Genomic DNA, 12,234 nt, shown 5'->3' on the forward strand with positions numbered 1-12,234 from the left:
ATCTGTTTTGTTTCCTTTTTCATCTTCCTTGCCTTTTGTAATTATTTTCTTTGTGGTTATCAAGGAAGTGACAAGAAACAGCCTATAATTATAATAATCTATTTTTAGCTACTAACACTTACTAACTTACTAATTAACTAACTTACTAACTCATTTACAAACTTACTAACTTACTATCAGTTGCATATGAATGCTCAGCACTTTTATCCCTCCCCCCATGTAAACATTTTATGTTCCTGATGTCCTAATATATGTATTTAAATATTGCAACTTATTAATTTATTGTTATTCTTGTGATTATTTTGTACTTTTAGACTTTAACATCTTTACCAGAACAAGAAGTTATTTTTGTATTATGTATTATGTATTTTGTATGATGTATTATGTATTATCTATATATCTGCCTTTGTTAGTGAGCTCTATACTTTCATATGTTTTTTATTGCTGCTTTATTGTCCTTTCATTTCAACTTGAATGGCTCCCTTTACAGTTTTTTTTTTGAAGATAAATTTTACTTTTGAGATAATTATACTACATGTCTAATTAAAGACATTTTATGTTATCATTTGTATCTTGTAATTATACATAACAGTGGGGTTCATTTTGACATAGTTACAAACATGGCATGCAGTTCTCTTCATTTCAATCCCCAGGACTTTCTCTTCCCTTCTGTTCTCCCTCCGCCCCCCTTCCCTTCCTCTACTTGCTCTACTGGTTGTCCTTCAGTTTATTTATATTTTCCTTTTAATTAGTGCTTTAGAGAAATAAATAAGGCAGGAATTACTGTGGTAGATTTGCACATGTGCATACTATACTTTTGTCATTCTGAAGTTCCTCGCTTTTCCCATCTCTCCTTCTTCCCTCTGAATTCCCTTTCTCTTCTCCACTGATCTCCCTTCTATTTTCATGGGATTCTCTCATTTTTATTTCCTTAAACTACTGTGGCTTCTACATATGAGTAAAAGCATTTGACTTTTGACTTTTCTGACTTATTTTACTTACTATCATGTTCTCCAGTTTCTTCCATTTAACAGAAAATGCCATGATTTATTTTTTCTTCTTGGTGGCTGAGAAAAACTCCATTATGTATATATGTCATATTTTCTTTATTCATTCATCTGTTGAAGGGCACCTGGACTAGTTCCACAACTTGACTAATTTGAATGTGCTTCTATAAACATTGAAGTGCCTGTATCACTATAGTATGCTGATTTTAATTCTTCTGGATATATACCAAGGAATGGGATAGCTGGGTCATATGCTGCTGTACAGTCCCATCCACAATATATGAGTGTAACTTTCCCCCCACGTTCTCACCAGCACTTATCATTACTTGCATATTTGATGATTGCCACTCTAACTGGAGTGAGATAAAACTTTGTTGTTATTTTATTTTATTTTTTATTTTGAGACAGGGGCTCACTAAATTTCTTAGGACCTCTGTAAATTGCTGAGGCTGGCTTTAGGATCCTCAGAATCCTCTTGCCTCAGCCTCCCGAGCCACTGGGATTACAGGTGTGTACCACCACATCTGGCTTCAATGTAGTTTGGATTTGTATACCCTGATTGCTAGAGATGACAAACACTTTTCTATGTATTTGTTGGTCTTTTATATTTCTTTTCAGAAATGTCTGTTTAATTCTTTTGACCATTTATTAAAGGGCTATTTGGGTTTGTTTGTTTTTTGGTGTTGTTTTTGTGTTCATATATTCTGGATATTAATCCCCTGTCATAGGCGTATCTGCAAAGATTTTCTCCCGTTCTGTAGGCTCGCTAATCAAGATATTAATCATTTCCTTTGCTGTGTACAAGCTTTTTAATTAGATGCCATCCATTTATTGACTTATGGACTCTTGGTTTTATTTCTTGAACTTTAGTCATCTTATTAAGCCTACATTTTCTTCTACCAATTGCAGGTTTCCTAGTCTTATTTCTAGATTTTGGATCCACTTTGAGTTGAATTTCTTGCAGGGTGATAGGGATCTTGTTTCATCTTCCTACATATGAATATCTAGTTTTCCCAACACCATTAGTATAAAGGTTATCTTTCTTCCAAAATCTGTTTTGGGGATCTTTATTGAATATCAGTTGACTATGTGGGTTTGTCTGTGTTTTCTTTCCCATTGGTCTTCAAGTATGTTTTGAGGTCACTAACATGCTTTTTTTTTTTTTTTGCTATAGCTCTGTAGTATAATTTAAGATCAAATATTGTGATATCTTCAGCATCACTCTCCATGTTCAGTATTCCTTAGTTATTCTGCACATTTTATTCTTCCAAATGAATTGAGGGTGGTTTTTTCTAGTTCTGTGAAGATTGCCATTGATATTTTGAGAGGGATTGCATTGAATCTGTATAACACTTTTGATCAGATGACCAGTTTGACAATATTAATTCTGCCTGTCCAAGAACAGGGAGGTCTTTCCATCTTCTAAGGACTTCTTCAATTTATTTCTTCAGTGTTCTGTAGTTTTCAGTGTGGAAGTCTTTTACCTCCTTGCTTGGATTAATTGCCAAGTATTTTTTATTTATTGTGAATGGGATAGTTTTCCTAATTTTTTTTTCTCATCAGATTTATTGAGTACAGGAAAGATTTAGAATTTCTTGTCAGCAAGTCTAGGTGTGAGGAACACTCTCAACTTTTGCTCATCTTGGAAAGACTTTATTTCTCTTTCATCATATGAATGAGAGTTTTGCCACACATACTATTCTCCCTGCCCACCTTTGATACTGGGGATTGAACTCAGGAGCGCTTAACCACTGAGCCACATGCCCAGCTCTTTTTACTTTTTATTTTGAGAAAAGGTCTTGCTAGGTTGCTGAGGCTGGTCTTAAATTTGTGATCCCCCAGCCTCAGCCTCCTGAGTTTCTGGGATTACAGGCATGTATCACCATGCCAGGCCACATATACTGTTATTTAATTGACATCTCTTTTTTCAACACTTTAGATATATTACCCTTTTCCTTTTGGTCGTAATATGTCTGCTAAGAAATACACTGACATTCTTATGAAGCTGCCCTTATATGTGCTGAATTGATTTTTAAACTTGTCTTGTACTTCTAATTTATTCTGAAATTGACATGCATATTGTTCTTATTTGACTTATTCGATGTTGCTCTATTCTGGTGCTTAATATAGAACCTGGCCCATAGAAAGGCTCTATAAACATTTGTTGAGAAAAAGTGAGAAGGTTAACACTGATTTTGAGTTCCTTTTCTATTATTGCTTTAAATTCTTTATTTATTTTATTTTTGAAAATTTGATTATGTGTGTCTCAATGTAAATTACTTTGGAATCATTCTATTTGGAGTTCATTGGAATTCTTGAATCTAAATGTTCATTTTCCTCACCAGAATTGAGAAGATTTCTGCCATTATTTGTTTAAATAAACTGATTTTTCCTTTTTTCTGCTCTTCTTCTTGAAGTCCCCAAATGCACATATTCTTCTACTCAATGAAGTTTCATAAGTATTTTAGGAAGTTTTTACTCTTTTTCATTCTTTCCCCCCCCCCTTTGGTTCTATGACTACATAATTTCCAATGACTTGTCTCAAAGTTTGCTAACATTTTTTTCTACCCAATAAGGTCTGCTGCTGAATTCTGCTAGTTATTTTTCTCAGTTCAGTTAGTTTATTCTTCAGTTCCAAAATTTCTGTTTGGCTAGCTCTTCTTTATATTTCTCAACTCTCTCTTGATATTTTCATGCTAGTTTATTTTGTTCCCATGATTGGGTCCTGTTTCTCTGTCTCCTTGTGTGTCTCATAATTTTGTATTGAAACACATGCAAATCTCCCAGTCTTTACAGATTGATTTTTTTTTTTCAGAGGAAGGCCCTCACTAATCAGCTGAACTATAGATTATCAGGACAAATTGGGGGGGAATATGACTTCTCTGAACCTGTGCATGCATTTTGTCAGAAAGGCTTTTTAGAACCTTATAATCACTTTCTCCTTGTGCTATTTGTCTAAAATAATAAGTTCTTTAGTCCTGTTACAGAAAAAAAATTCCCTATTCTACCTTCATTTTAGCAATCACTAGACAAATATGTTGCTTCCTGAAGGAATGTGAGACCGACACCCAGTCCCTTAGAACATCTTCCAGAAAGCAAAAAATACTGAATGTATGCTCAATTTCTCACCTTCCTCCAGAAATAGGAAATGAAAATATTCTGATTTCATCAGCACTCCAAATGTAGCAAGACACGAGTCATTTCTTCAGGTAGCCTTCTGAAAAGTCAAGCTTTGAATGGGACATCCACTTTCATCTCTTTCCCCAAGGTAGAAGTCACAATCCAGAGAGCTTTCCTGGGACTGAGTTGAGCCATGTTGGAGAAGTATCTCATACAGATAAAATGAAATTGCTCTTCTTACCCATGGTAACTGTTCTTGACTTTTATGGGTGTACTGCAACTTTCTAACTTGATTCTGAAATTTTCATGAACAACTTTTGGTCCATATATTATTGTTAAAATTGTGGTTCTCATAGGAAATTGGGAATGAAACTTTTCATTTCATCATCATGCTAATATCACTTCCAATATTTTGTTTTTAATTTCAATTCTACTTGTTCATTGCTGGTATACAGAAAAGAAACTAATTTTTATATTTTAATCTTGTATCTGGAAAACTATCCATAACCAATTATTAGTTTCCTAAGGTTTTTCTTGTTGTTGATGATGATGTCTTGGAGTTTCTATATATAATCCAGTTATATGCAAAAAGGAGAGTTTTGTTTTATCCTTCCCAAACTATATCTATTTGCATGATTTTTCTAGGAATATCATAAGAGTATAAATGATATTCCTAGAAAATTAAGAGCTTAAGAGTATAAATTTATTTTCTTATAGCCTGGGAAGTTGAAAGTCCAACATGAAGTTATCATCAGAGTTAATTTCCTCTGAGACCACTCTTTTTGGTTTATAGATGACTGTACTCTTATTGATTCTTTATATATTAAAGACTCTGTGCACATGCACCTATGGTGCTTCTCATGCCTCCTGATATCCTCTTCTTACAAGTATACCAGTTATATTGAATTAGGGCCCACCTATGGTCTTATTTTAAGTTTATTACATCTTTGAAAGAACTATCTTCGAATACAGTCATATTTTTAAGGACTGGAAGTTAGGGCTTCAACATAAAAATTTTAAAGAGAAACAATTCAGCCCATAAACTTTCTTATTATATTGCATTATCTAATGCTCTCAGTTCAAGATTGAAAAAGTGTGAGAGGTGAAATTCTTCCCTTGTTCCTCATTGTAGAAGGAAATCTTCTAGTTTCTCACTATTAAAGATGATACTAACTGCAGATTTGTAATACATATTTTTTATCAAGTTGAGGCAGTTCTCTTATATTAGTTTGCTAAGAGCTCATTTACTCTTTTTCTGCTCATACGATCATCATAAAAACTCAGTAAATTTCAAAAAATGGGAAGATTCAACTACCATACAGTCTTTGTTTATTAATGAGTTAATTTGTTTGATATATATACCTGTAGGTTTTCAAATCCTCCTTTTTCTCCATTAACATTGACACATATTAATGAACCACTGGCCCAGAAGATTTCTTGTACCCCACAGTTTAGGGGGAGTCAGATAGTAACAACAACAGATGCAAACAATTCACAGCATTATACAAAATAGCTCTTGCACCGAAATCTACAATCTTGATTGTTACAATACTCAGAAATAATATGATCAGTTATTACCCATGGTAAAAACAGTTAATTTACATAGGGTTTCCAATTTCATGTGATGACAAGAGACTGAACAGAAGTGACATAGGATGTAAAAATTATGAGGAAAAACAAAAATAGAGGTAAAAATTTAAAGAAAAAATGAAAGAACAATAGAGGTTTGCTCTTTGCAGAGAAAAAGAGAAAGAGTTGAAGGAAAACAATAAGTGAGAAAAAGGAAATAATAAAAGTAAAATAACAAAATAAAAATTTTTAAAAATTAAAAGAAAGATAAAAGAAAAAAAATACAGAATAGAAATAAAAGTTTAAAAAGTAAAATCTATATATGCTAATCAAACATCTTAGTCTTTGAAATATTTATCCCTGAAAAATAACTGCTTTCAAATAAAATAGTAGGAATGAAAAGAAAATGAGGATATATGAATAAGTACAAGCATCCAGTTAAAGATAGAGTTCTTCAACAGGAAAAGAAGTGATGGGCTGTAGAATAGAGTTTGTAAATTCAAGAGGTGAGTGGGGCATATGCAAGGGGGACGTAGGATGTGTTTTTAAGAGGATAAAACCTTAAAAAATATAAAAAACAAGAATTTTAACAATAGAAGTAAAAGAGTTAAAGGAAGAGTGAGAGAGTGGGCAATAGAGTTTAGCTATTGGCAAGAAAAAGAGAGAAGTAGAAACAAAGGAAAACTGACTTGTGAGTCAATAGGAAGTCAATCCAAAAATATACTAATCAAAGACCTAATTTTCCAAAAAAAATAGCACAAAAAAAGAAAAGAAAAAAAAAAGCTTCCTTAGGGAAATGTTAAAAGCTAAAAAGAACAACAAAAACAAATATGTATATGTATAAATGCATAAATGTCCATCACTTGTCAATCAATACACATTCAAAAACAAATCAAATCATAACAAAAACAAAATAGCAAAATAGTCAATGAAAGGTTTTATTTATTTTTTTGCCCGCTTTCTGTGCCAAACTGCCTTTCTGTTTCTCAGCTTCCCTTCTCAGTGGGATGGTGTGAAGAGCACTGGAAGATGCTGGCAGCCTGATTTCCTGAGTTTTGTTCGGAAGTTGCACAATGTATTACTGCAAGTGAAGCTCGCAGGGGCGGGGATTTGGTCTGTATTTCCTCAGGTGTTTTTTTATGAGGAGGTTTTGGGGCATTAATGAATCAACATGCATCTAGCACTGCATCCCACTACTCTCCACAGGGCACCACCCATGGGATGAGGGAGTCTGTCCATTGAGGGTTCTGTTTTTCAAGGATACTAAGGTTTTTTTTTTTTTTTTTTTTGGTTGTTTTTTGCTTCCCAAGGGGGGTTTTCAAGCACTGAGCTCAGTCACTCCACCCCCGTTCAGTTTCTGCTGGTCCTGTGTGCTGTTGGATCCTGGTTCAATTGGAGGGAGGGATAGAAGCTGAGGGCTTTCTCTATTACCTCTGATCTATATTACCACCAGGCAAAGCTGTCTTTGGAGCACTGATCTCTGTTACTCTTGGTTTCTCCCTGTTGCAGATCCTGCTTACTGCCAAGACAATAGAGTGGGGAAGGGGGACATGGGCTTTCTCTGGCCTCTCTGATCTGTATTGTTCCCAGGCAAAATGGTCTCCATGCCAGAAAATCTCCTGATTTGCTAGACTCACTTTAGAGCTCACAGTTGGCATCGGCTGGATTCGTGTGTTGGTTTCTGCCTTGAATTCATAAATATAAGCTCCTGGTCTAAGTTTGCACAACTTTCTCATAGACATATTTATGTTTTGAGCTCCTTGTGCATGGCTGGCAGACCATGACTTTTATGTACCAATTTACTGGGCCAATAGCCTCTGGGTCTGCCCCGGGCAGGCTGCCCCCCTTCGATCCTGGGGTTCCCCATACCAAGATATTCCAATACTTATAAGTCTTTTCAGACCTTGTATTTTACCCCCAGCCCCAACTTCCTCCTGAAGCTCAGCTCCAATTCAGTTCCTTGGCCTTATCTGATGTGCTCCAACTTTCCCAATGTTCAAGGCTTTCAGTTGGATACTGATTATCAGTGGAGTGTTTTTCCTTTTCTCTCACCTCCTGGAGAAGTAGTTTCCTCACTGTTTGAGTCCTGAGTCATGGAGCTCTGAGAACCAAGATTTGTTTGGATGGTATAATAAAGTATGGAAACATTGTTCAACACTATGGCATACACACTGATTTGGTGAAATAAAATTATATTGGAGATAAGTGAAAGAGTTCATTGTTAAAAGTTCTTCCCTAACATCCAGAACATCTCCCATATCCAGGATTTTCAGGATTAATGATGTCTCAGAGGGGTAAAAAGTAATATTTGGCAAGGGTATGTCACCTGGAAAAAGCTACTAAGAGTATTTTTGTCATGTTCGGGAGAATAACATTACTGGTTACAAGAGGTATGAAACAAATAGCCACAATTCAACTGTTGGGACAGAAATAAGAATCATAGAATAGCATTTTTCTTTTCTAGAAGTTTTTTAAGAGCCTCTTTGACATCTTTGTTTCTCAGGGAATAAATCAAAGGGTTCAACATAGGTGTGACTAGGGAGTAACATAAGGAGGCCACTTTGCTCAGTTCAGGAAACCTGTCAGGGGTGAGGTACATGAAGAAGACAGCCCCGTACAGCACACTCACGACTCCCAGGTGGGAGCTGCAAGTGGAGAAGGCTTTCTTGCGGCCCTCAGTGGAGCGAATATTTAGAACTGTGGACACAATATACATGTAAGAAACAACAATGATTATGATGGTTGGCAAGATAATGATGATAGATAAGGTAAAAGAGACAATTCTGTGGACAAAGAGGTCAGAACAAGATAATCTCTGAAGTGGGCGAACATCACAGTAAAAGTGGTCAATGGCCCGAGAAGCACAAAAAGATAAAGTAAATGTCATGCTGGTTTGAAGAACTGAGCTTACGCAGCCACAGAAATAGGAGCCAGCCACCAACTGAGTGCAGAGCCGTGCTGACATCTGAACAGAATAGAGGAGTGGGTTGCAGATGGCAATGAAGCGATCATAAGCCATGGCTGCCAGGAGAAATCCCTCCGTCACAATGAAGAGTGCAAATAGAAAGAGCTGGGCCACACAGCCTGCAAAGGAGATGGACTTGCTTTCAGACCAGAAGTTGCTCATGGCCTTGGGTGCAATAACAGATGAATAGAAGAGATCAACAAAAGAGAGGTTGCCTAGGAAGAAATACATTGGTGTGTTCAACCGGGGGTCAGTCATGATAACGGCCATCATCCCAACATTCCCTAGAAGGATCATGACATAGACAAGCAGAAATATCAGGAAGAGGAGAAGATGGAGCTCATGGCGCACCCTGAAGCCTATGAGAATGAAGTCAGTCATTTCTGAGTGATTGCTTGTTTCCCTGTCACCCATGGAAGACACCTGATGAGAGGCATAAGCAAAGTAAACAAATACACTCTTAGCTTTGTTCTTAGCATTATAAATCATCTTACAGTATTTAGATTTACAAGATTATTCTGAAATCATTGTTAATTTTATCCTTGTAGAAAAACTGTGACTTAAATAGAATTCGACTAAGTGATTTTTGAATCAATTTTTTTTCCCTTAACTTCTTAGAGTCGCAGGATTTTTTTTTTTTCTGTGCATGTAATGGAATTATACTGAAACATTTTCACATTTGAAAATACCACTATCTACATATTTCCCCCTCTGTTTTACATAATAATTTCAGTATCATAAAACGTGACTGGAAGAGAGCACAAATAATTGATGAATTGCATTCAGGAAGCACTTTAGGTACTCTGGATTTGGAGATATCGGGGTCTTTAGTAATCATATTTAGGAAAACCTGTGGGTTTTATGTACAGAACTAACAGATATAAAGAAAGTGACTGTATTTTTAATTACTTAAGATATTCAATTGCATTTTGTAGGTCATGGAAACTGAATTCTATACCCACTAAATTTGTATACCTACTAAAATAAAAGGTGTGCACAACCAATTAAAAATATGACAATTGCTCTCCCAGATGCAAGATCAATAGTGTTTCATTAAAAAAAAATAAATTGCATTCCCTTAGCTCACATTTCATCGTTCTTTAAGAAGAGGTCTTCAGAAGAGTCACTTTAGAAATGCACATGGAACAAAATATGCATATGAGGGAAGTGTTAATTGCATTCTTATGTATCCTGAATTCATCCTCATAACTACCATTAATTGGTTAGACAGCTTAAGTAGATTTGAACTCCTTGTATTAAGAACATGGTATACTTTTTTATTTCCCTTCAGGATTATGTTTCATTCCATATGGACATTAGTAATAGCAGCAAATATATAGAAGGCATTTTAAATATGCCAGACACTTTTCTCAGGGTTTTCATAATAGCTTGTTTAATCCATGCAATAATAATATAAGGTAAATACTTTTATATTGCCATGTCTACAGGTAAGGTACAGAGAAATAAAGTCTGTTGAAATTCACCTGCTGGTTCAGCATGTAGTTCAAGGCTAAGAAACTTGTCTCCAGAATCCATTCTCCTAATCATTCTTAATGGTTTATTAATACTATTGCCTTTTTAAAAGGAAATCTTTCTGTTCCTTTACTTGACTTCTACTGGTGCTTTCATGTTAAAGTTTCCTATCTTTAAAATAAATTTCCTAATTCTCTCATCTGGGTCAAAATACCTCCCAAGAATAATAGATATTATCACCATATTTTCATATTAAATATTAATTATTCTTCACATAACAATAGATTTTTTAAGATAGGACATAACTTGTTCTCCATATATTGTCACCATGATACATTCTGTGCCTGGAAAATGGCATATCTATAAATGTTTATTATGTAGTTAAAAGCTGAATAATAACTGAGCATGCAGAAAGCAAGGAAAATGAAATACTGTGGCAGTCAGCATGGGTTTTGGGTTAGGACAGATTTAGATTCTCACTTCCTGAATGAGACCTTGAGAGAGTTCTTTATTGTGTAGAGAGCATTTGTGTAATGTTCCTTGTTGTGTAGAGTACTCAAACAGAAAAAGGCAAATAAGAGCAATAAAATTCTCAAAGTTTTCTTGTGGATACAAATTCATGTATGAAGACAAATCATTTGACACCATATACAGCAAAGTATTCAATAAATGTAGCCATGATTCCTTTTATTGTAATTTCAAAAACAATGAATACTGAAGCAGTTGAATAGTAATAAAATGCAAATGGACCTTTGAGGCTACACCATTCTATGTTGAGAGAAAGAATTTGAGAATTTTTTTAAAGGTTTGTAGAAAATGAAGAAATCTATGAGCAATGTAATATTTTCCCTGAGGCAAAAAACAGGACAAAGAGAAAAATGGCATGATGTATTATCATAATTCAAGACAGTTTTAAAAATTAAAAATAAAATGTGCACCAATCCTATCAAAAATTAAGTATGCAGACTACTTTATTATAAAGAAGAATGATTTTAAATTAGGTCATACTTTATGGTCTGGGGAGGTGTGGCTTACTTTAGTAGTGAAAGAAAGCCTGAGTAGTTATGAAGTTCTGAAAAATAGTATATTTTATTTGTCTTCCTTTAATTTTGCCTAAATTCCTTTAATTTCCAAGGTTTATTCTTATGAAACTCTTTGAAATATCATGCTTTAATATTACTATTAAATATTCATTATTCCTCACCTGATAACAATTTCCTTAATATCAAAATCAACTCGTTCATTGTATATTCACTATCAGCAAAATGTTCTGAGTCTGGAAAATGGCAAATAATCAATACATATTTATTGTATAGATAAAGTATATCTAATAAGCATGGAGAGTCAGAGAAATGTTTAATAAATCCATATCTTAAATATCATGAATGTTATAACATCATAAACATTAGTAAATATATGGGTTAAGACATTTTATCTGGAAAAAAGGGTTCTTCCCAAAGCAGCCAACAAACAAACAATGAATTTGTGGCTAATTATTTGCCAAAAGCTCAAGTGTTTTAAAAGTAATTTTTTACCTTGTGTTATTTGGTAGTTGATCAGATATATTAAAGATGAAGCAGTGGAATCCAAAGTTTTCCTCTTTTTTAATTCTAGAAAAGGCAAACAAAAAGTTAATTAATTGCTATGTCACAACTACAAGTACTGGAAAATGATGATTTTGATATAAAATGAAACTCTTCCCCCAAATGAATGTTAGTTATCTTAGTTTTAAATTTCTGCCATACAGAAATGTCACCTATTTTTCTCATCTGTATTTTTTAAACTGTGCTTTCCTTCAGTAGTTGATTTCTTGAGAGTTTATGTAGTCTTTCTCAGGAGAAAATCAAGGTGAATTTTTTTAAAAAACACTCTGCCAAAACTGAAATGATAACAGAATCTATATTCTATAGTTACATAAAGTGAACCTCAAGAATCAAATATCAACATAGCTTCTCTCCTGAATTCTTAGGTGCTCATATATTTTTAAGGAAGGAGAATAGATTGTCGTGGATATGTAAGTAGAGGTTCAGATTCCTAAACCATCTGGAATATAATAATCTGCAAAAATATCAGCCACAGTTGTTCTTAAGGGTTTTGGAT

At 34.4% G+C, this 12,234-nt stretch overlaps 1 protein-coding gene across 1 annotated transcript; it reads right to left on the bottom strand.

The window, feature by feature from the left end:
• Window positions 1-8,116: 8,116 nt before the first annotated feature.
• LOC107148871 (olfactory receptor 9K2-like) lies at window positions 8,117-9,214 on the bottom strand. The gene has a single exon (XM_015493604.1). It carries the CDS (start codon window positions 9,148-9,150, stop codon window positions 8,134-8,136), a length of 1,017 nt encoding a protein of 338 aa, XP_015349090.1. The 5' UTR covers window positions 9,151-9,214; the 3' UTR covers window positions 8,117-8,133.
• Between the last annotated feature and the right edge of the window lie 3,020 nt (window positions 9,215-12,234).

The sequence above is a fragment of the Marmota marmota genome, unplaced genomic scaffold (assembly GCF_001458135.2).
Source record: "Marmota marmota marmota unplaced genomic scaffold, marMar, whole genome shotgun sequence".
In the NCBI taxonomy this organism is placed as follows: Eukaryota; Metazoa; Chordata; class Mammalia; order Rodentia; family Sciuridae; genus Marmota; species Marmota marmota.